General features: G+C 47.1%; 3 protein-coding genes and 1 pseudogene across 4 annotated transcripts in view; 2 read left to right on the top strand and 2 right to left on the bottom strand.

Moving 5' to 3' along the window:
• The window catches only part of DZANK1 (double zinc ribbon and ankyrin repeat domains 1), a 39,596-nt gene extending 37,260 nt beyond the window's left edge, over window positions 1–2,336 (bottom strand). The window contains exon 1 of the mRNA XM_058679491.1: window positions 2,273–2,336. The gene's annotated coding sequence lies outside the window, so the exon portion shown is untranslated. The remainder of the gene's footprint in view (window positions 1–2,272) is intronic.
• LOC101534796 (ubiquitin-like modifier-activating enzyme 1) lies at window positions 32–832 on the top strand (annotated as a pseudogene).
• A 319-nt stretch (window positions 2,337–2,655) lies between the features above and the next one.
• Window positions 2,656–13,104, top strand: POLR3F (RNA polymerase III subunit F). Of its 2 annotated transcripts, XM_058679645.1 has the most exons (10): window positions 2,656–2,851; window positions 4,182–4,299; window positions 5,432–5,499; window positions 5,849–5,869; window positions 5,998–6,065; window positions 7,451–7,563; window positions 11,002–11,145; window positions 11,352–11,459; window positions 12,267–12,458; window positions 12,644–13,104. In XM_058679645.1, the coding sequence occupies exons 1-10, from the start codon at window positions 2,790–2,792 to the stop codon at window positions 12,719–12,721; spliced, it is 972 nt and encodes a 323-aa protein (XP_058535628.1). In that variant the 5' UTR covers window positions 2,656–2,789; the 3' UTR covers window positions 12,722–13,104. The 2 variants fall into 2 exon arrangements, with proteins under 2 accessions (XP_058535628.1, XP_004585694.1); XM_004585637.4 differs by lacking the exon at window positions 5,849–5,869 and having other exon boundaries at window positions 2,657–2,851.
• Window positions 13,105–15,849: 2,745 nt separating this feature from the next.
• RBBP9 (RB binding protein 9, serine hydrolase) lies at window positions 15,850–22,731 on the bottom strand. Its single transcript, XM_004585973.4, has 5 exons — window positions 22,552–22,731; window positions 20,313–20,355; window positions 18,720–18,825; window positions 16,650–16,735; window positions 15,850–16,241 (listed from the first exon to the last, which is right to left on the bottom strand). The coding sequence occupies exons 1-5, from the start codon at window positions 22,648–22,650 to the stop codon at window positions 16,015–16,017; spliced, it is 561 nt and encodes a 186-aa protein (XP_004586030.1). The 5' UTR covers window positions 22,651–22,731; the 3' UTR covers window positions 15,850–16,014.
• Between the last annotated feature and the right edge of the window lie 363 nt (window positions 22,732–23,094).

Here is a 23,094-nt window from a genome sequence, read left to right as displayed (position 1 = left end):
AAGATCTTCCATCCGCTGATTCACTTCCCAGATGTCCACAACTACCACAGCTGAGCAAGTCTTGCATATGGATGCAGGGTCCCAAGGCTTGGGATCATCCTCCACTGCTCTCCTAGGCCTAGATCGTCCCGGCCATTGCCACGACCACAGCAGCTGTCGTTGGCCTTGTGTGTCTGGAGCTGTACAAGGTAGTGCAGGGGCACTGACACCTCGAATCCTACAAGAATGGTTTCCTTAACTTGGCCCTACCGTTTTTCGTTTTTTCTGAACTGCTGGCTGCACCACGTCACCAGTACTATAACCAAGAATGGACACTGTGGGATCGCTTCGAGGTTCAGGGACTGCAACCCAATGGTGAGGAGATGACTCTCAAACAATTCCTTGACTATTTTAAGACAGAGCACAAATTGGAGATCACCATGCTGTCGCAGAGTGTATCCATGCTTTACTCCTTCTTCATGCCAGCGGCGAAGCTCAAGCAGTGGTTGGACCAGCCGATGACAGAGACTGTGAGCCGTGTGTCAAAGCGAAGGCTGGGCTGCCATGTGAGAGCGCTGGTGCTTGAGCTGTGCTGCAACGACGAGAGTGGCGAGGACGTCGAAGTCCCCTATGTCCGATACACCATCCGCTAACCTTCGTCTGCTCTTTTAGGCCGGCCCCTGACAACCTGTTCCCGATCCCTTTCAACCCCAGGTTCCCAGTTGGCCTCTGGCAGTGGCCCACCTAGCTAGGCCTGGTGTTCCCTGGTCATCTCCTACCTATCCCGAACCCTTCTTGCCACTGCTTTTTACTTTGTTTGGAACCTGAATCCTAATAAAAGAAAAATTAACCTAAAAAAAAAATCTATAATCTACACATCTATTCAATCTTTGCAGCCTGCTTCTTGCACTTCCATTGTATTATCTACAATTTCTCATGTGTTCACATGGCCTTTTGAGAACTCAATTTATAGTTTAGGCTATTCCTAGTTTTTTTTATTGCAATTATCTTCTGGTTCTGGTTGTTGCAATTCTTGTAAGAAACACTTATTGGCTTATTCATTTGTTTTTATTGTAAATGCAGATCAGATTAATGGAGAGAAGGAAAGACACCCACCCATCCCAGACCGTGCAAATGGCCACCACGGCTGGAGCTGAGCTGATCTGAAGCCAGGAGTCAGGAGCCTCTTCTGGGTTTCCAAAGTGGATGGGTACAGGGTCAAAGGCTTTGGGCTATCCGCTACAAACTAGGAGGTGGATGGGAGGTGGATCAGTTGCTGGGACATGAACCAGCGTCCATATGGAATGCTGGTGCTTGTAGGCAGAAGGTTAGCTAGTAGAGTTACTGAGGTGACCCTTAATTGTTATAATTCTAACAGTCCTGCTCTGGGTATCCTCTCTGCATGAGTGATACCAAACACTGTATTCTACAAAAACGGAATAACTAGGGGTCAGTGTTGTGGTGTAGCACATTCAGTCTCCACCTGTAAAGCCAGTATCTTATGCAGCTACCCATTCAAGTTCCAGTTGTTCCACTTCCCATCCAGCTCCCTACTTGTGGCCTGGGAAAGAGTAGAAGACGGTCCAGAGCCTTGGGACCCGGCACCCGCGTGGGAGACTCTTGGCTCTTGGATTTGGACCTGTCGTTGGGGCCATTTGGGGGTTGAAGCAGTGGATGGAAGATTCTCTCTCTTTTTCTCTTCCTCTCTAACTCTGCCTTGCTAATAATAATAATAATAACAATAGAAAAACTAAACCTAATGTCTTTGCTGAACAGATCCCAGATCGAGAGCCAAGAATACAAATGTAGATACAGCACAGCTATCGTCCCTGTAGATGTGCAGCTGGACCTGCGGCAGTGGTCCATACTCCCATTTCCATTCAAATGAGGATACAGTTAAAATTTGAAAAACTAGTTAGGAATGAAACTATCCAGGGAGGCAGTCACACCTGGCGACCAGTGGCTGTCCTTGGGAGGTCCTTGGGAGTCTGGGCCGGCCAATGGGGCCTCGCCAATAGGACAGAGAACAAGGCCGACCAGCTGGGTGTAAACGGAGGCGTCGGTCCTCAGCACCTTACAGTCACCCACTCTTTGTTCTCTCCCCTGGGACCGCCTCCCCGCCCTCCCGAGCCAGAACCCCGCTACTCCCGGCTCTCTCCCTCAAGGACAGCCAGGGACGTGGACACCCCTTGGGCTGGAATGAGGCACGACCTCCTCTTCCTCCAGCCAACAAGACTGAGATCAGAACCAACCACCAGCGCCTCCCACAGCAGGGTCACCAGCCGCCGCTCACCGCTTCGCTCCCTTTCTTCTCCCGGGCCCAGGTTACCACAGACGCTGCGAGCCGCACCCGCCCACTTGAAGCTCAGCCGCTGATTGGTGAAAATTTGGCTCCCTGGCAACTAGCCCCGCCCCTGCCCCTTGCGGGCGACCCATTGGCGCCTGAAGAACCTTTCCTCAGGTTTTTCTTTCGGCGTCCAAAAATATGCCTTCCTTCTCTGAGGGTGCAAAATATGAAAAGATGGTTTCCAAGAGTTACAAGGAAGAATCCAGGCCCTTTCACCCCACAGACAGACATCTTCTAGAAAACAAGAACCACGAGCTGTAAAGACGCAGGCGCGAGTGTTGGAACAGGCGTGACTTGGCCACCCCAAGCTGACAGACAAGGAAGGACCGGCTGCGACACGAAGAAGGCGGCCGCTGAAGCCCTGCGCTGTGCTGTTTTCCTCGGGCGGCTGGTTTCCCCGGTCGTTCGCCCTCTCGTGGCTGTGTGTGCCTCTGTCCCCCGCGGAGTCGGGGGCTGCACCGTCATGGCGGAGGTAAAGGTGAAGGTGCAGCCGCCTGACGCGGACCCCGTCGAGATAGAAAACAGGTGAGCGGCGCGGGATGCGTGGTTGGCGGCCAGGCATTTGGGCGGCTTGATTCCTTCTCTGGACGCCCTACAGAAGACAGGACAGAACTGGGGAGAGAGAGGATATCTTCCGTCCACTGATTCACTGTGCAGATGCCCACGAGGGCTCTAGCTAGGTCAGTGTCCCAGGCCATTAGCAGCGAGCTGGATGCAAGTGGAGCAGCCGGGACGCGAACCGGCGAGCACAGGGGATGCCGGCGCCACAGGGGGAAGGACTAGCCTGTGCACCACCCTATCGGGCCCCGTCCCCCTAATTTTTTGGCTTCAGGCCCGGACATTGTGGCATAGCACGTAAGGCTGCTGGTTGGGATGTCACCATCTTAGGAGCAACAGGTTAGTGTCCTGGCTGCTCCACTTCCAATCCAGCTCCCTGTTAAGGACACCTGCAAAAACAGCAGAAGGTGGCCCAAGTACGTGGGCCTCTGACACCCATGTGGGAGAGCTGAAAGAAACTGCTGGTTTTATGCTGCAGCCTGGCCCAACACTGGCCGTTTTTGCCGTGAGAGTACTGAACCTGTGAATGGAAGATCTGTCTGTTTCTCTCGCTCTCTTAACTCTGCCTTTCGAATAAAAAGGATTTGGCTTCCTGTTGCCAGTCTGTGCTTGGAGCGACTCCACCTCGGCTCCTCTTTTTGTCTAGAAAAGCTGATGCTTTAGCTGCAAAACGTTCTTCTGCGTTTTTACTAAACTTTTGTTTTAATTGAAAGTTCAGTTTGGGCCTGGCGCGGTGGCCTAGCTGCTAAAAGTCCTCGCCTTGAATGCACCGGGATCCCATATGGACGCCAGTTCTAATCCCGGCAGCTCCACTTTCCATCCAGCTCCCTGCTTGTGGCCTGGGAAGGCAGTCGAGGATGGCCCAAAGCCTTGGGACCCTGCATCCGCATGGGAGACCTGGAGGAAGCTCCTGGCTCCTGGCTTTGGATCGGCGCAGCACCGGTTGTCGCAGCCACTTACAGAATGAATTATCGGATGGAGGATCTTCCTCTGTGTCTCTCCTCCTCTGTATATTTGACATTGCAATAAAAATAAATAAATCTTTAAAAAAAAAAGAGAGAGAGAGAAAGTTCATCTTGGTGAAGGAAGGGGATACCGCCCTTAAAATAATATTAATAATGTGAATATATATTCAGATATCATCGACCTCAATTTCTATCGTATGTATGTTCCAAACTAGGTAGAAACCTGGATTACTTGACAGATGTAAAAAACAACAGAAACTGTGGCTTATGTGTGCTTGATTACTGTCTTTGGAAAATAGAGAAGGGTGACCCCACCCTGCCTCTGTTTCTAGGATTCTAGAGTTATGCCAGCAGTTGCCGCATGGAATCACAGACCAGGTGATTCAGAATGAAATGCCTCACATCGAAGCCCAGCAGAGGGCGGTGGCCATCAACAGACTCTTGTCCATGGTAAGGTAACTCCAGCCAGTTCCCGAGATTCCTTGTCGATAGGGTTAGGGTCCCTCAATCTGAAACACCTGGGACCAGAAATGTCTCAGACCCTGTAGTTGTTGGGACTTTGGAATATTTCCACATACACTAAAGGCTGAACTAAGCTGCAGATCCAGAGCACTTCACGATCTGAAACTTTGGAGCCTCCGGTGGACACTCAGAAGGTTTCAGGACTTGGAGCGTTTTGGGTTCTGAATTAGGGATAGTCGAGCTGTGTTGGAGTCATCAGTGTTTCGATGACGGAGCTGTGCTGGCTCCTGTTACGTAGCAACGTGACTCGAGGATGGGATTGCGAGAGGTCTGGCCTGACACTGTTCTGGAGACAGCATTGAGCTTGGTGAACCGAGGAAGCAGGGACCCTCCTCCAGGTGGGGCGCGCCCTGCAGTCCGCCGAGGGTCTGAGGAGGACACAGAGGTGGAGGACGGTGGATGTGGCCATCTGTTCTCCCCTGCCTCCTGGACCCTGCTGCTTGTTAAGCCTTAGGCTGGCTTCCATGCTGGTGGCTGTCAGGCCTTGGAGCCACTCCCTGCTGCTTCCCAGGCCCCCACCCCTTGTGGAGGGTCACCACGGGACTGCGCATGGTTCTTGGCTTCGATTTGCTTCTTGCTGCTGGTGTCTGGCTGTTGCCCATGAAGCGTCTCTCTGATTTTACAGAGTCGTCCCAGAGCACCTCCATCTGGCCAACCCTCTCTCCTCTGCCACTCTGAGCTTTTCATGGACCAGGACTAGGTCTAATTGAATATAAGCTGTGCCTGGCCTACAGCAGTAGTGGTTATACAGAATGCATTCAAGCTGTTTTCTGCCATGTTTCTGAAATCCCTTGGTTGGGAACTTAGGAGAACCCCAAAGGTGGTCCCACTGGGCTTCTGACAGTTGGGGAGTTGTGGCTGAGAGGGCCCCTGTTTCCATGTGTTAAGATTGGACAGATAAGTGCCAGTCTATAGGCCAAGATGTGTATCAGGTGAGAGCTGACAGTCACTGTGGGAGGTAGACTCTTTCAGTTCATATAATGAAAATGTGAAAAGTCACTCGGTTTGTCTCCAGTATAACTGACTCTTGTTTTCTATTAAAAAAACACAAACACTCTAGGGCCAATTGGATCTCTTACGGAGCAACACAGGCCTTTTATATAGAATAAAGGACTCTCAGAATGCTGGGTAAGCACCTGTTTTTTAAGCCTAAGAGCATATTAATGAAAACAAAAGTAATAGATGTGTTAGGAGGAGGAGCTCACGCAGAAGTGCGTAATACGAGCCTGTTCTGCGTCTCACTGCCCGCTGCTGTCCTAAACTCCACTGCCCAGGTGGGCTGCTCCTAGTAGTTTGCTGTATACACGTTCTTCTAGCTATATATAAATACACAAAGGTGGTTATCTACTCACATACTATGTATTTATATATAATCTTTTTAAAAGAAACAAAATGGGGTCATGCTATCCGTACTGTTGTGTAACTTGTTTTTTTCACTTACTATATCTTGGACATCTTTTCATGTTGGTACATACAGCTCTGTCTCATTCTTTCTAAGGTAAGCCTTTCTTTTGGTCAATAAGTCAGTGTGTTGACGTTGTCTGCTCATTCATTGAAGTAGTGATGTAGAGTCTTAGACTGCCCCATACCCCTGTGCCTTCTTCATTCTGCTTTATTCCCCTGCAGTAAAATGAAGGGATCGGATAACCAAGAAAAACTAGTCTATCAAATCATAGAGGATGCAGGAAATAAAGGTAAGCATGTGAGGCCTCCTCCCAGGCGCTGAGCTCCTGGCCTCTCAGGGGACAGCGGACCAGTGTGCCTGCCCTTTGTGTTAAAGGGGGGACACGCAGCACACCTGTCACATGCTGGGCGACCTTGCCAGTGCTACCTCAGGGTTGGGGGGAAGCAGGGGTTAGATGGTGATGGCTTCTCCTTCAGGCCTGTGAATGGTGATGTGTGGCCCCAGCTCTGGTTCTGGCACGGACCACAGGGAAGCCAGGTAGGCACATCAGGGCCGTCCTGCAGTGTTTACTGCCAACAGCTGTGGCTTCCTTCTCCCCCAGAACTGTAGCAAGACTGCAGTTATTATCTCCAATCTCTTGAGTCATTGATATTAGCTTGAGATATTATGTGATCGAAACTGTATGATTAAGTTTTAGATTAACATTTTTATGTAAGATTTATTTATTTATTTATTTATTTATTTATTTATTTTTGGAAAGTCAGATTTACAGAGAGGCGAGACAAAGATCTTCCATCTGCTGGTTCACTCCCCAAGTGGCCACAGTGGCCAGAGCTGAGCTGATTCAAAGCCAGGAGCCTCTCCAGCTCTCCCACATGGATGCAGGGTCCCAAGGCTCTGGGCCGTCCTCTGCTTCCTTCCCAGACCATAAGCAGGGAGCTGGATGGGAAGTGGAGCAGCTGGGACACAAACCAGCACCCATATGGGTTTATGGTACGTGTAAGGCGAGGACTTTAGCCACTAGGCTACAGCACTAGGCCCTTCTAATTAACATTTTAGAAATAATTTTATGAGAAACCTATTCTCTGTATTTAAAAAAAGAAGAAAACTTCCTATTTCATTCTATTTCTACATTGGAAGCAAAGCCAAGTGTTTTCCACATATCCTCTTCCCACACACAGCTTTAGGACTGTGGGCCTCACAGGCTTGTTTGCAGTTTTCAGCTGCGGTGTTATGTGGTGAATGAATACACGTGCCCAAAGCTTCCGCTGCTCCCAGCAGAGCATGGTCATTGACCTGACTCAGGCTTAACTTCGCTTTACACATTTACAACCTGGAGTGACAATATCGCAATACACAAGGGAATGGCAGAGATGACAATTCAGTAGCATTCAATATGAAAGTGCCGTTTCTATTCATTTTTTCAAAAGATTCCAAGAAATTTGCAGTTGAGGTCAAGCATAGGACAAATTCATGGTTTTGCATACATGTAGGGCTTTATCCAGGGGTGTAAGACCCCATGTCCCTTGGTGTTCCTGTGACCTGTTTACAGAAAGCTTGTGGGAGGATTTATTGTCAACTTTGCACTGCAGGTTTGCTGGTGATGTGAGGCAAGGGGTGAAAATCAAAATCCATGAACTCCAACACTCAGTTTGTTTCTTTCCTTTCTTGTAGGAATATGGAGCAGAGATATCCGATATAAAAGTAACTTGCCATTAACAGAAATCAATAAAATTCTAAAGAATCTGGAAAGTAAAAAGCTTATCAAAGCTGTTAAATCTGTCGCAGTGAGTAATTTTTCTTCCCCCAAATGCTCATTTTTATCTGTTGCTCCATATCTAATTTGGATTCTTTGAGCCATGTCATGATCTATAGCTACTGGTTAAAAAAAAGACTTCTTAAGCCTTTAGCTCATATTAGATTGGTTTGGAGATGCTGCTTAGATTTGTCACTAAATACTTAATTTTTGGTGTCTTATCCATTCGAAAATCTAAAACGACTCTACTCTCCTCGGTGAAGCCTTTCTGGAGTCCTAAAGCATTTTGCTGGCACTGAGGTATGTAAGAGATGGAGTTGGTTCTCGCCTGTTACCTGTCTCAGGGCACAGTCAGCTGCTGAGTGTCTGCTGACGATGGGCAGACACTAGGTGCTCAGGTGTGCTCAGGTGCAAATCCCAGAGCTCTGGGAGAGCTCCCATCCCGGGCGGCCTGGTGTCTCCTCCCCAGATCCTTCTTATGGATAGACATGAGTCGCCCTCACTGCTGAGTGAGTCTGCAGGGCTATGTACTGCATGATGTTTGTTTTTTTGTTGTTTTGTTTCTTTTTAAAGATTATTTATTTTTATTGCAAAGTCAGATATACAGAGAGGAGAAAAGACAGAGAACAAGATCTTCCACCTGATGATTCACTCCCCAAGTGACTGCAATGGTGGTGCTGGTGCTGAGCCAATCCGAAGCCAGGAGCCAGGAACTTCCTCCAGGTCTCCCACGCGGGTGCAGGAACCCAAGGCTTTGGGCCGAACTCCACTGCTTTTCTTTTTTCTTTCTTTCTTTTTTTTTTTTTAAGATTTATTTATTTTTATTACAAAGTCAGATATACAGAGAGGAAGAGAGACAGAGAGGAAGATCTTCCGTCCGATGATTCACTTCCCAAGTGAGCGCAATGGCCGGTGCTATGCTGATCCAAAGCCAGGAAATTCCTCCAGGTCTCCCACGTAGGTACAGGCTCCCAGGGCTTTGGGCTGTCCCTGACTGCTTTCCCAGGCCACAAGCAGGGAGCTGGATGGGAAGTGGAGCTGCCGGGATTAGAACCGGTGCTCATATGGGATCCTGGTGTGTTAAAGGAGAGGACTTTAGCCGCTAGGCCACCGCGCCGGACCCTGCATGTTTTTTAAAAGGCAAACCTATAGACATGCTATTAAAAAAAAATACGGGGGCCTGATGCGGTAGCCTAGTGGATAAAGTCCTCGCCTTGAATGAGAATCCCCTGTGGGTGCCAGTTTGTGTCCTGGCTGCTCCGCTTCCCATCCAACTCTCTGCTTGTGGCCTATATCTCCCTCTCTGCAAATCTGCCTTTCCAATTAAAAAAATACAATAAGTCTTAAAAAAAAAAAAGACCTGGGGCTAGGGATGACTGGTGGGGAAAATTGGAAGGGTGAAGGGCAGCAGGTATTTTTAGGGCAGAGAAACTTTCATATTGTGTTGGCACTGAGGATGTATCAGAAGCCACAGCACAAAGAGTACATCTTTATGTGCACGAATTTTTTTAATGCCATTTAGGAAGTAGAAAGAGCATAGAGTGGAATGCAGAATGTAACAAAAGAAATTAAAATTTTGGGCCCATTGTGGAGGCCTAGCAGCTAAAGTCCTCGCCTTGTACGTGCCAGGATCCCATATGGGTGCCGGTTCTAATCCCAGCAACCCCACTTCCCATCTAGCTCCTTGCTTGTGGCCTGGGAAAGCAGTCGAGGACGGCCCAAAGCCTTGGGACCCTGCACCCGCGTGGGAGACCTGGAAGAAGTTCCTGACTCCTGGCTTCGGATGGGGCAGCACTGGCTGCTGCGGCCACTTACAGAGTGAATCATCAAACGGAGAATCTTCCTCTCTGTCTCTCTTCCTCTCTGTATATCTAACTTTGCAATAAAAACAATAAATAAATCTTAAAAAAAAAAGAAATTAAATTTTTTATCACTGTAGAGAAGAACTTCATTGGAGAGGCACCAACCTTAGTAATGTGGGAGTGAGAGCCATTCATTAGACTGAAGGCAAAGGGCAGTGGACATGAGAACAGCACCCAGGGCGACCACATCGTTCTTGAGGAGCTCAGTTAGTCATTCTGCTGCCACTATTCACAGCACACCGGAAGGGAGCATTCAAGCAAATGGATGAGAATAGCTGGCTGTAGTGCAATTCCAACAGTAGGTACTCAGCGCAAGTGCCACTGATCAAAGGCAAAGTGCTGCCCTTACTTTAGATAGCTGTCACAGTTCATGGGTCCCCTGAACAGCCATGCCTTGACCATCTAGTGACAAGTTTTGGGGTTCCCATGACTTGTACAGGTTTAATAATTTGGTGGAATGATACAAAATTCAGGAAAGCACCACACTTACCATTACAGTTTTGTTACAAAAGATGCAAGGAACCAGCTAATTGAAGAGCTAGCAAGGTCGGAGAGGGGCCAGGACGCCTCCATATCCTAGGATGCATCACCTTGCTGGTGCATGGATGTTTGATTCCCAGCAATGGAAGTACAGCTACGCTTCCATGTCCCAAGGTTTGGGTTTTTTTTTGGGGGGGGTTGGGGGTGGTTCATTACACAGGCATGATGGAATCCTTGGCCATATGATTGAGCTCCGTCTCCAGTCCGCTTTCCCTCCCAATTAGTTGGGCTGATGTCCTGTGGCTGAAAGTGCACATGGTGGTGGTTCTCAGCATGGAGAGCTCCTGGCCTGAGACTCAGGGCCTGCCATGCATCACCTTGTAAAAGGTCTACCCTCGAGGGGTCCCAGGGCCCAACATGAGTGATAAGCATCTTGTTGATAAATTCAAGAGGTGGAGAGGCCAGCACCCAGGAGCCAGGGTCAGCGGCCATCGATCTTTGTTAAACAGTAATGGATTCAGGTTTCTCACTGTTGGACTGGGAATTACAGGTAAATGAGGGGAGGAGGCTGCGGTGGTTCAAGTGGAAGTGGATGAGAGTTGGAGATAAATGCAGCTGTTACGTAGATAAGTACCTGGATACTTACATGTCCTGGGGTTAGTCTAAATCTTCTCTCTCACCTTAGCAGCCCTGGAAGCAGCATTACCCAAGGAGTAGTGAACACACCTGTACAGAATTCCTTCACACATAACATGGTGCTGAAATCTTGGAGCAGCACAGAATAAGAAGGCACCAGAATATTCACACACACAACGACAAGTGTCATGCAGGAGTCATCTGATAAGCTCCAGTGTGCAAAGCTGCTACAGCTGTGATCACAGCTTTGTGGCAGCATTATAGCTAAAGGATCCCAGCCGAAAGGCGGCTGAGAAGAGATGACAGCAGCATGTGATGCGGTGTCCCGCATAGAGAGAAAAGGGACACGAGGGGAGATTAACAATCCCTAAGTAGAATATAGGCTGTAGTTGATGATGAGTCCTGACTCTGTGAGTTTAAGCAGAATCCCATACTCGTATACTCGTACATGCTGAAGATATGACTGTTGGTTTTTTTTAATTTTCCCCTAGGCCTCAAAAAAGAAGGTGTATATGCTGTATAACCTGCAGCCGGACCGGTCTGTCACTGGAGGGGCTTGGTACAGCGACCAGGATTTTGAATCAGAATTTGTAGAGGTGCTTAACCAGCAGTGCTTTAAATTTCTACAGAGCAAGGTGAGGCATAATTGAGGAAATATCATCACAAATATTTTCTGTTTTTTTTTTTTTTTTTCAGAGTGTTTTTGATCTTGTATGTCATATTCTAGAGGACTGAAAATACGGACGTAGATCATTATAAAAGATTTTGTTCTGCTGGTGGGTGAATTCAGGAACTATTCCCCGTGATTCTTGCTCTCCCCCTGGTATTTCAATCCCGATAGGGAGAAGCAGCGCGAGAAAGCAAACAGAATCCGATGATCCAAAGGAACAGTTCGTTTGCTTCGTCGCATGAAGTGTGGAAGTACATCTGCGAGCTGGGGATCAGTAAGGTCGGAACTCCGCTTCTCACCTCTTCTTAGACTCTTACTTGTGGTTCACAAAGGCCTTCTTCCTGACAGGACATGCTCGAGTGTGTTCCACACGCACTAGTTCAGGCCCCTGTCAGTATCCTGGCTGTGAGTACTGCCATCCTGCATGCCGTGGTCCCTGCTCTGGAGTTGGAGCTGCACTACACTTCACCACCTGAACCCAAAAACTGGAAGTTCTTGACTTTGTCGGGGACATTTCAGTGTATTTGCACATCAGCGCGCTGGCGTCAGTTGGCCTTTATGGGTGTGTTCGTACGCGGTGCCATCCCCAAGGGCCCTGCTGCTTTCCTCAGTCTGCAGACAAGGCTGAGCGCATTTCCACAAGTCATTTTCATTCCTCCGGTCACAGGCTTCTCATAAGGAACCAGGACCTTGGCGCTGTTTGAAGTCTAGAATGCTGTCTCCTCATTTTATCAGATGTCAATCTAATGTTCGTCAGAGGAATGTTTCATATATATATAAATATATATCAATTTTTTATAATGATTACATGGTTGATCAGGGAAGGATTGAGGTTCAGGGAAAATTGGGTGAAGGAATGTTATTTTTGACATGTGTAGATTTTAGTTGAAGACAGCACAAAGCGTCAGACCTCACATGAGGAGAGACGTCTGCGTAGCGCGTGCGTGGTTTGTACACACTTGGACCGTCCGTGTCCTTCAGTCACCCCTTCTCCAGCCCCCTGCTGCCTGTGTCATCGGGTTCAGAACACCCTGCCAAAGCATGTCCCCCAGCCCTCTGTGTCCTTGTAACACAGCCCTTTTGTAGGTGGAATTGTCCATGGAGGACATTGAAACCATCTTGAACACCCTCATTTATGATGGCAAAGTGGAGATGACAATCATTGCTGCCAAGGAGGGCACAGTTGGCAGCGTGGAAGGCCACATGAAGCTGTACCGGGCAGTCAGCCCGGTCATCCCACCCACAGGTCTGGTGCGGACACCCTGCGGACTCTGCCCGGTGAGTGTGGAGGGCTGGGGGGCCGCCCTTGACCTTGACTGTCACCAGATGGGAATGACCGAGAGAGTAGGCCATCCAGCCTTCTCAGAGTGCTCTTTCAAGTGCAGATTTTAATGCTGCACTTAAATGGCTGGGTCACGAATATTTTAAAACTTCATAACAGCATTTTTTTTTCCTTTTTATAGGTATTTGATGATTGCCATGAAGGTGGTGAAATTTCACCATCTAACTGTATTTACATGACAGAATGGCTTGAATTTTAAGAGAGTGACAGATTTGACTGACATTTTGCAAGTGAAGTTCCTTTGAGAGCAGATAATTGAATTCATGATGAAACATAAGATTTCCCTGAAAGTAAACTTCACAGTAATGCATACAGATCTGCTGCTATGGAAATTATATTTTTATTTGTGAAGACTGAATTTATATTGGTGAAGTGGCCAACACTGAAGAGATAAAACTCACAGTAAAATTCTTTGTTGAACATAACACATTGAAACTGGAGAACTATATCTTTTGAAGCTTTCAGATTTTTTGATGGTTCGAAGAAAGAAGTCAAATCCATATTGACCAAGTACTCTGCTAACAACTAGAGCGTGTAGGAGTTCATTTTACACTATTTATTAAAGCTTCCTTTGGAAATTTTGTAATTGGCTCAGTACCACCATTTCTGTTGGTTTTTCTTAATGATTTCATTAAGAAAAAAATTAAGGATCTGGCATGGTAGCCTAACTGCTTAAGTCTTCTCCTTGCACGCACCAGGATCCCATATGGGTGTCAGTTCTAATCCCAGCAGCCCCGCTTCCCATCCAGCTCCCTGCTTGTGGCCTGGGAAAGCAGTTGAGGACGGCCCACAGCCTTGGGACCCTGCACCTGCATGGGAGAAGAGGCTCCTGTTTTTTTTTTTTTAACCTTTATTTTATTTTCATTACAAAGTCAGATATACACAGAGGAGGAGAGATAGAGAGGAAGATCTTCCGTCCGATGATTCACTCCCCAAGTGACCACAACGGTCAGTGCTGTGCCGATCCCAACTCAGGAGCCAGGAACCTCTTCCAGATCTCCCACGCGGGTGCAGGGTCCCAATGTATTGGGCCGTCCTCAACTGCTTTTCCAGGCCACAAGCAGGGAGCTGGATGGGAAGTGGAGCTGCCGGGATTAGAACCGGCATCCATGTGGGATCCTGGCGTGTGCGAAGTGAGGACCTTAGCCACTAGGCCACCGTACCGGGGTTTCTGCTTAGATCCATCAGCTATGATTTTTAGAGAATAAGGAAACAGTAATACAGTTTGAGGGGACAAAAATGGCACCTCCATCACCGAGTTGCAGCATGAATGGACGGAATGATCTATTTTTCACTTTAGCTAAATGATTAGACGCTGTCTGTTCTGTCTACTAGAGCAGAATACCATAGGCTGGGCAGTTTCTCAGCAACGTTTACTTCTCGGTTCTGGATGCTGGAAGTGTAGGTTCAAGGCAGGAAGGAGTCAGTGTCTGGTCCACACAGCTGTTTTCTCAGTGTCTTCACAGGCAGAAGGGGTGACACGGCTCTTTCAGTTAATATTAGGTTTCCAGTTAATATTAGGTAGTTTACTCACCCGAGAACAGATACTGTCCAGGTGGGTTGAGGTTTCTCCATAGAAACATGTGAGATAATCAGAGTCCACAAGTCTGGTTTTGATGAGATGTTCTGGTGGATTCTCACAAGAAATCCCTGTTTTACCTTGGTGATAAGCAGATTTTAGAGGCTTATAACTTTGATGGTGAGTAAAGAAACTAAAGAAAAATCATTTCAAATTGTGTCACTTTGGACTATCCATTACATGGTGGGTGAGAAAAAGTAAATAAAACATATATGCCCTAGACCACTGCTATTCAATTGTTTCCTATAATGATAGAAACATTTTGTGTCCAGTAAGCTAACCACTGGCCACTGGTGACCATGAAACACTTGAAATACAGCTCTTATAACACCAGGTGGATGTTGACACTTGACAGCTAACTCTGGTTGCTGGGTAGAGCATTAGGCTGTACCTCTGTAATCCTAGGTGCATCTTAATTTAATCGATAGGCATGAGCAGTATCAGGGGTAATTACTGCTCAATTGAATATGCGTGGAAGATGACAAGGAATTATCAGGAACTGTGATTTGTATAAATTTTTAAAGAACTTCAGAGAAAAAAAGGACAGAGAATAAAGAATTCATTACTAATTGAGATTTAAGTATAATAAAAGAAAGTATAGGCTTGGTCAGATCAATGTCCAATAGTTTCCAAAAATACTACAATTCAACCAACTTATCTAACTTGCTTTATGCTAGCTTGTCAAACAAGTTTTTAATTATTTTTAATGGATAAAATTCTTAAGTTCAATGTAGCAAATTTAAATTATACCTAAGTAAAGTAAAATGGGTGTGTTCACCATGGTATAACTTTGAAAATTCCCACTCCCCCAAAGAAACTGCCCCTGAAAACTTATGTCATCTGTTTTTTTTTCAAGTTAAAATGGTAGCTCTGACTGGCCCTGCAGCGTAACACTGTGGGAAGGCATTTCTGTTGCAAACTCAGGCTCTGCAACGCAGGCGGGCAGTCACCCGAGACTGAGGCGCTACTTGGGATCATAAGAGCCCCAAGATGTTGGAATTAATGAAAAAGGGTTTATCTGAAGGAGCTATGATGAGAATAAAATTGTTGGAATGATACTTAAGCAGCTCTTAAGGACGTTAAGAAGTTGGAGTTTACAGAACAAAATCTGAAGTCTGGAAAGGTTGCTGACTTAATCAAAACACCTGGCTTGGCTCTCATGGCCAAGATCACAGAAAGGGCCGATTTGGGCTTTGTGTGTCTTTTGTTTGTGAATCTTTTGATTTGCACTGCTTGTTCCCAACTAACACAGCCCACGTACAATGCATGTGTACATGGACTGTGTAGACAGAGATGACAATTCTCCAGCTTCAAAAACCACTGTGTGAACATTCCCCCCCCCCAAAAAAAATTGGCAACCCCTTGCCACATTTGTATATAGTGACAATTTAGACAAGACACTTCTTACAAATCTAGTCCCTGTGCCTCTGGCCCCTGCCTGGCCCCGCAGACCCCTGACTCATGATGTCTGAAGGACTGGGCAGGTGGGGAACATCCAAGGGAAATACCCTGGCATGGGATTAATAACTAGCTCCTAACAAGAGCGTAGTATCTTGAACTCTGAGCCAATACTCTGGAGTTTCGCTCATGTCTCACCCAGAATGAAAAGGCTTCATTTCAAAGAGTACAACTCCTACAACATAAACCAAAACCTATTTAACTTTGATTTGACAGAGGGGAGGCCTGGTTCCATTCCTGCTGCAGTCGGGACAAGTGCTATGTCCTGTACACGGCAATTCCAAGACATTCAGATTCTATACAAAATGCAAACGCTGTTCCCAACCTGGTTATGAGCACTGAAACACATGTCCATTTTCCAGGCACTTTAGGAATTGGATGCTTCATGCGTCTAGTCATTGATGATCCGTATTAAGACTCCACCCACTCTGCTGGGAGGCAGAAATAGCAGGTGTCTATTCTGACATCTTGAGCATAGACCTGACTGCGTCAATCAGCTCAGGGAACTCCGTGTTCTGAAAGTGGCCGCGGTCACTGAATTGGTATAGTTTGGCGTCCAACCTGTCGGCCACTTCTTGCTGTTCTTTCCAGGGCAGGAAAGGGTCATCTGTGGAGCCAAACTGCACGATGACAGGACAGTTGGCTTTGATCTTCTCCCACTGCCAGGGACGGCTGAAGTATCCTGTGGGGGAACATACGACCTATCAGTGCCCGTGGGCAGTCTATCCTGTGTCTTCTAGAACACCTAGTAGAGTCGCAGGCAGACATGCGAAGAGTCACGGCCCAAGTGTGTGTTAGACAAGCACTTCTTTTGCCTTCAGATTGGTAGGTGTGTAACTGTGACCATGGCCTTTGGTGAAGAAGGAAGATTTGGCTCAAATAAAACCATATTTTTGGAAAGACTTCCCCTTGGAGAGAGGTCTACCACCTCCTGAAGTGCCTAGCTTGTCCCCAAAACACGGGAGTCCGTCTTCCAAATGCCCCTCCCTTCTAGCCTTTCTAAGAAGACAGCAGTGTGTGCTAACCTCAATGGGCAATCCCACTTGTTGAGGAATGGCTTTTCCCGGGGGGTTTCTGTTTCCAGACTTACCACTTGCACGCTCATTTTCATCCCCCAAGTCTGACGTGTAGGCAGACACGAGTACAACAGCATACACTTGATGTGTTTCTGCATACCTGCGAGGAAAAACATGAAATAGGCTGATACGGGAGGTTAACTCTGATCCTGAACCAGTCGACATGCCACTTAAAAAACCTGATTCAATGTTGAGCTTTCAGGACATGCATGCTCTGTGCTATGGAGGCTGATGTGAAAAAATACCCTGGAAAGTGCTGAGCTAGAAATCCAATCTTGGCGACCTTTTCTGAAATCCTTTGGTAATGAAAAAAACAAGAAAAGTCACCATTCCCACCAATATGTGCATCAAGCCACCTTGAATCTGTACGGGCATTACCTCCCTGGCTAACATGCAGATGCCTAGGGGTAGCCTCAGAACATGGACTCAGGGGGCTGGAATTGAGGCCTAGGAATCGACATTTAAATGCCTGATTGGGGCCTATCGCGATAGCGCAGCAGTTAAAAGTCCTCGCCTTGGTCCCATTTGGGTGATGGTTCTAATCCCAGCAGCCCCACTTCCCATCCAGCTACCTGCCTGTGGCCTGGGAATGCAGAAGAGGACGGCCCAAAGCTTTGGGACCCTGCACCCACGTGGGAGACCCAGAGGAAGCTCCTGGCTCTTGGCTTCGGATTTGCTCAGCTCTGGCCATTGCGTCACTTGGAGAATGAACTATTGGACGGATGATCTTCCTCTCTGTCTCTCTCCCTCTCTGTATATCTGGCCTTCCAATAAACATAAATAAATCTTTAATAAATAAATAAAGACCTGATTGACTCACCCTCCCCAAGCATACATATATACACACAACCGTGGAGATTCTGATGCAAGCTGTCCATGAACTCTATTGGAACAAACACCACAAAACCAGAAATGCACGCCCTCATTGTACTGTAGCATGCCTGGGTGCCTCTCCCAATAAAGCACCAGCTCCTTAGAGGCAAGTGGGTAGTAACCCTGCATCCCTAGTGCTTGGCCCAGTGCCCAGGCAAGAGACACCCAGCTTGTCCCTGCAGTACCCTCACTCCACAAACACCAGGCTAAGAAAAGACGTGGTGTGAAGACATAGGATTGGTATTTTATAGCTATGTCTGTCTTCCCAATCACTGATTTTGAAAAACAACCAAATCTATGAAGTTGAAAGAGCAATATGCACTTAGATTGTTCACATTTCATCCCTACTTTAGCACGTACCTCCGGAGAGAACAAGGCCGCTGCCTTACAGAATCCTAGGCACACGAATACACCTAGCAAATCCAACAGTGCTGCATTTCTCTGCAGTTGTATTAAAAATGTCCTTTAGGGCCCAGCGCGGTAACCTACTGGCTAAAATCCTTTCCTTGCATGCACCCAGGATCCCATACAGGTGTCGGTTCTAATCCCAATAGCCCTGCTTCCCATCCAGCTCCCTGCTTGTGGCCTGGGAAAGCAGTCAAGGACAGCCCAAAACCTTGGGACCCTGCACCTGCATGGGAAACCCAGAAGAAATTCCTGTCTCCTGTCTTTGGATCAGTTCAGCTTTAGCCATTGTGGTCATTTGGGGAATGAATCAGCAGATGGAATATCTTTGTCTCTGTTCTGTAAATCTGACTTAGCAATAAAATTAAATAAATCTTTTTTTTAAAGATTTATTTATTTTTATTGGAAAAGCAGATATACAGAGAGGAGGAGAGACAGAAAGGAAGATCTTTCGTCCGATGGTTCACCCCCCAAGCGGCCGCAACAGCCGGAGCTGAGCCAATCCAAAGCCAGGAGCCAGGAACTCTTCCAGGTCTCCCACATGGGTGCAGGGTCCCAAGGCTTTGGGCCATCCTCGACTGCCTTATCAGGTCACAAGCAGGGAGCTAGATGGGAAGCAGGGCCGCTGGTATTAGAACCGGAACCCATATGGGATCCCGGCGTGTGCAAGGAGAGGACCTTAGCTACTATGCTATTGTGCTGGGCCCAAAATAAATAGATCATAAGAAGAAGCTTGAGATAGACACCGGATTTGCCCAGCAAGCCTGCAGCCTGCAGAGCAAGCAGCAATCTAGGGAAGGTTGCACCTCATGGCCGCGATGGCCCCGGAGCTGTGGCCAATGATGATGGTCCTCTCGTCACAGTGCAGTTCTGTCTCCATGAAGGGCAGCCAGATGCTCTCTCGAGCTGTAACTAAGGTTCAGGGAGAGAGGAGGAGGTGTGATGTGACAGGCGCCCTCAGCTCAATGCCTCCTGCCATCCCAACAGACACCTGTTTCAACAGTTCCCAAGAGCTGGGGAGATGGGGCTGTCACGTCACAGGAGTCACAGCTCAATGCCACCCCACCATCCTCAGAGTGACCCTGCAGGACCACATGGAGCGATGGGGCTCTCCCAAAGGAACCAAGGAGACCCACACAGCTGCTTGAAAGCCCCAATCTGTCATCTTCGCATGTGGCTTCATTTTTATGTTTTATAGCACTCTTATCAGAAAATACTAAAGCACAGGCCAGGGCCCGGTGGCGTGGCCTAGCAGCTAAAGTCCTCACCTTGAACGCACCGGGATCCCATATGGGCACTGGTTCTAATCCCGGCCGCTCCACTTCCCATCCAGCTCCCTGCTTGTGGCTTGGGAAAGCAGTTGAGGACGGTCCAAAGCTTTGGGACCCTGCACCCATGTGGGAGACCCGGCAGAGGTTCCTGGTTCCCGGCATCGGATTGTTGCGGTCACTTGGGGAGTGAATCATCGGACGGAAGACCTTCCTCTCTGCCTCTCCTCTCTGTATATCTGACTTTGTAATAAAAGTAAATAAATCTTAAAAAAAAAAAGTACAGGCCACTATTTCGTTAGCTTCTGCTCTCTTTAGGCATTTCCTGTCTAGAAAACCAGCTGCTTCCGCTTGGCTAATTGGAAAACTTAATCTCTATTTTACAGAATGAACTTTCGGCTGATTCTACAATTGCAAAAAAAGGCTAACTAAATTACTTCAGGAAAATACTGGAAAAAAGAGAAAATACTGAAGGAATAATAAATGAGATATGATGTTAATTTGGTGTAAATTTCAAATGTAAAGGTTCACAGGGGAAGCCTCTGGTGTCCCACATCTGAAGGCTGGGCTGTGAGGCCCTGCTTATACAGCCCCGGGAGGCCGTGGTGATGGCTCCAGCACCGGACACACGGACTGAGTTTCTGTTTCCGCCTTTGCGTGCATTTGGTACAATGAATGGGATTTCTTTCTTCCTCTTTCTCCAATTACAACAAACAAGAAACCTCTTCAGGACATTTTAAAATTCTTCCTTTCCAAAAAAAACAGGCTCCTAGCATAAGGCCTCAGTTCGGCCTTAAAATGCTTGCAGACATACAGACGGGGATATCAAGACACTTGCCAAGTTCAACAGGAACTCAACTTGAATAAATTAAGTTCAGCAGGATAGTCTTGGTTCACACCCTCCTCCTCAAGTGTCTTGCCTTATTCACACTTGATTCCACATATTCTGCTCCGGCACCCACATGGGAGACCCAGAAGAGGCCAATGGTTTCCAGCCCTGGCCACACTGGCCACCTGGGGGTGGAGTGGGGGGCAATAAATCCATGGATAAAAGGTCTCTTTGTCTCTCCTCCTAACAGTGCCTTTCAAACAATAAGTAAATCTTTAACAAAAACAAAAATCATAACTTACATGGATCAGGCATGTTTTTAGCCAAACACTGGAAACCAGGAATCTGTGATAAGAGAAGAGGGGAGAAAACTAAAATAAAGATCTCAATTACAGCTCACGCTTTGCTAATGAGTAAGATACAGAGAGGATCTTTATCAACACAGTGGAGCATTTGTTTATATCTGGAAACGAATTGGAAGAAGCGCTGTAGATTGACACACAATCTTACAATTCCTGCTCCTAAATTGCACTTGCAGTCCCACAAGGGCACTTTTGCGGAAATGAAACCAATAGGTGTTTACTCTGGGGCTAAAAATTCTGAAGTCTATGCCTAGGAGGGGGTCTACAAAAAGGTTCATGGAAAATGAATATTATGAAAAACTAGACATGGACTTCAAAGTACCAGAGTATACTTATCTCTTACGGTGCCATACGTTGTAGTGCTTCCTTACACCTATGCAGCTGTGCAGATTTCTATGCAGATCTGCATCTGCATCTGTGTGTATTTGTACACACACGGGCACTGAGGTATGCAGAGGAGGTGGCTTCACATATTCCACGCAAACCGATCTGGAGCCAGGCTGCTTGCTCGGGGACAGGTAGAACATGGGACAGGAAGTCGGAGATGCCACTGTCTTGGATGGCTCAAGCCCTTAACCTGGTGGGTTGCTTTTCAGCCACACCCTAATCCAAACATACACCACTATTTTATTTAATTTTTTTACAGCCTCGAATTTATTCCTGTTGAAAATCCAACAGAGGAATAAATGTTGATAGTTGCACTGGTAGATTGTGGAAAGCGCAAAAAAAAAAATGATGATGAACTTGATAATCAGGATCAGAACATCATTTTTAAAAAACATTTATTATTATTATTATTATTTACTAGGCAGATATACAGAGAGAAGGAGATACAGAAAGAAAGATCTTCGATTTGCTAGCTCACTCCACAAGTGGCCACAATGGCCGGAGCAAGCTGATCCTATCCCTCCAGGTCTCCCACGGCAGGTGCAGGGTCTCAAGGCTTTGGGCCGTCCTCAACTGCTCTCCCAGGGCACAGGCAGTGAGCTGGAAGGGAAGTGGAGCAGCCGGGATATGAACTGGTGCCCTCAGGGGATCCTGGATGATACAACGCAAAGATTTAGCCACTAGGTTCTGACAACGAGCCCAGTCAGAATACCCCTTTTACAAAACTCACAAAACATCCAAATTAAACAATCTATTATTTGAAGGACACTGGCCATGGTTGTAGAAATACTGTGAAAAAGAAGAGCACATAAAAACAAGTCTTTAAGGAGGCAGGTACAGCGATGGATGAAATACATAGGTTAATTTAAGAACACTTCGTGGGGGTGTTTGAGGGTGGGCTGTGTCCTGTCCCACAGTACCTGGGTTGGATGCCCAGTGCCAGCTGCCAGTTCCAGCTGCCTGCTAACACATACCCTGGGAAGCAGTGGTGAGAACTGGAGTGGTCAATGGGGTGTCCTTCCACTTCCCTCCCGCCATCCCCTCTAAATCCTGCATTTGCCTGGGAAAACAGTTGAGGACAGCCCAAAGCCTTGGGACCCAGCACCCGCGTGGGAGACCTGGAGGCACTTCCTGGCTCCTGGCTTCAGATCGGCGCAGGACCGGTCATTGTGGTCACTTGGGGAGTGAATCATCAAACGGAAGATCTTCCTCTCTGTCTCTCCAACTCTCTGTACATCTGATTTTGCAATAAAAATAGATACATCTTTAAAAAAATAAATAAAATAAATCCTGCATTTACGGACATGTGAGGAGCAGACCAGTAGATAGCAGCTCTCTGTCTCTCTAACTCTCAGGGATACTGGAAACATTCCCCATTGTACCTTGGGCATTCATTAGATTAAGCCTCAGAATTCACACACGTGTTACATGTATCCTTTTCATCCATTCACTGCTACATGTGGAATTAAAAAAAGAAAATCTGAAGCAGGAAACAATGAAGACAGACAAAAAAAGTCATCTGGAAAGTCCCCAAATAGCCAGCTGCACCTAGAGGGCGGGCAGGTGGCAACGCACTGTGCGTCCAACAAGTGATTGCATTCACCCTAACCCTGAGCCGCCAGGGAGGTCTTCCAGGCAGTTTCAGCACCAAACTCATTAGTTCTGGAGTCTAAAAGAGGGTGGCAGGGGAGAGACACAGGAAGACACGCTTTGTGGAGGACATGGGGACATTCATTACCTGACTCTTCATTGACCCAGGCTAATTACCACGGCCGTGAGCCCTAACTCTTACCTGCTCCAGCCTCTTCTTCACCCAGCCGTACCAGCCATGGGTGGCCACGTCTCCGCCTCCGTTTCCAGGAACAATCACTGCTTTGCTAGGAGAAGCCATTAGTAGTAAGTTGGTCCAAGTGCTCCTAGCCTGGTCCCGAGGAGCCCTGGGTCAAAACAGCAAAGCTGCTGGGAGTCTGCATTGTGGCATTCTGGGAATTGTAGTTCCAGAGCGTCAATACAGGATAGGTTAGTTATGTCAGGATTTCCTTATGCCTGCCATAGGATGCAACCAAAACAAACCTTACCAGTTTCTAACAACTGTAAAGTCCCTTTAACTTAACCGTTACCAGTGTCCTCATTCTCCCCCACCCTTTCATGTCTAGAATGTGTTGCCACTTTAAAATTTAGTGAAAGTGGTCTTTCTGAAGAAAGGTATGTGTTTTGTTTTTGTTTTAGAAAAGTATGTTTTTAATTCCAAAAATGCAGAATGTTATTTGGGAACTCTGTAAATCCATGTTGTTTTTCCTTCTTATCTCAAAACAGCTTTTGGTAGTTTGGCTAT

Source organism: Ochotona princeps, chromosome 22, assembly GCF_030435755.1.
Source record: "Ochotona princeps isolate mOchPri1 chromosome 22, mOchPri1.hap1, whole genome shotgun sequence".
Lineage (NCBI taxonomy): Eukaryota > Metazoa > Chordata > Mammalia > Lagomorpha > Ochotonidae > Ochotona > Ochotona princeps.
Note: the sequence above shows the minus strand (reverse complement) of the source record. Positions and strands in the feature narration are given on the sequence as shown.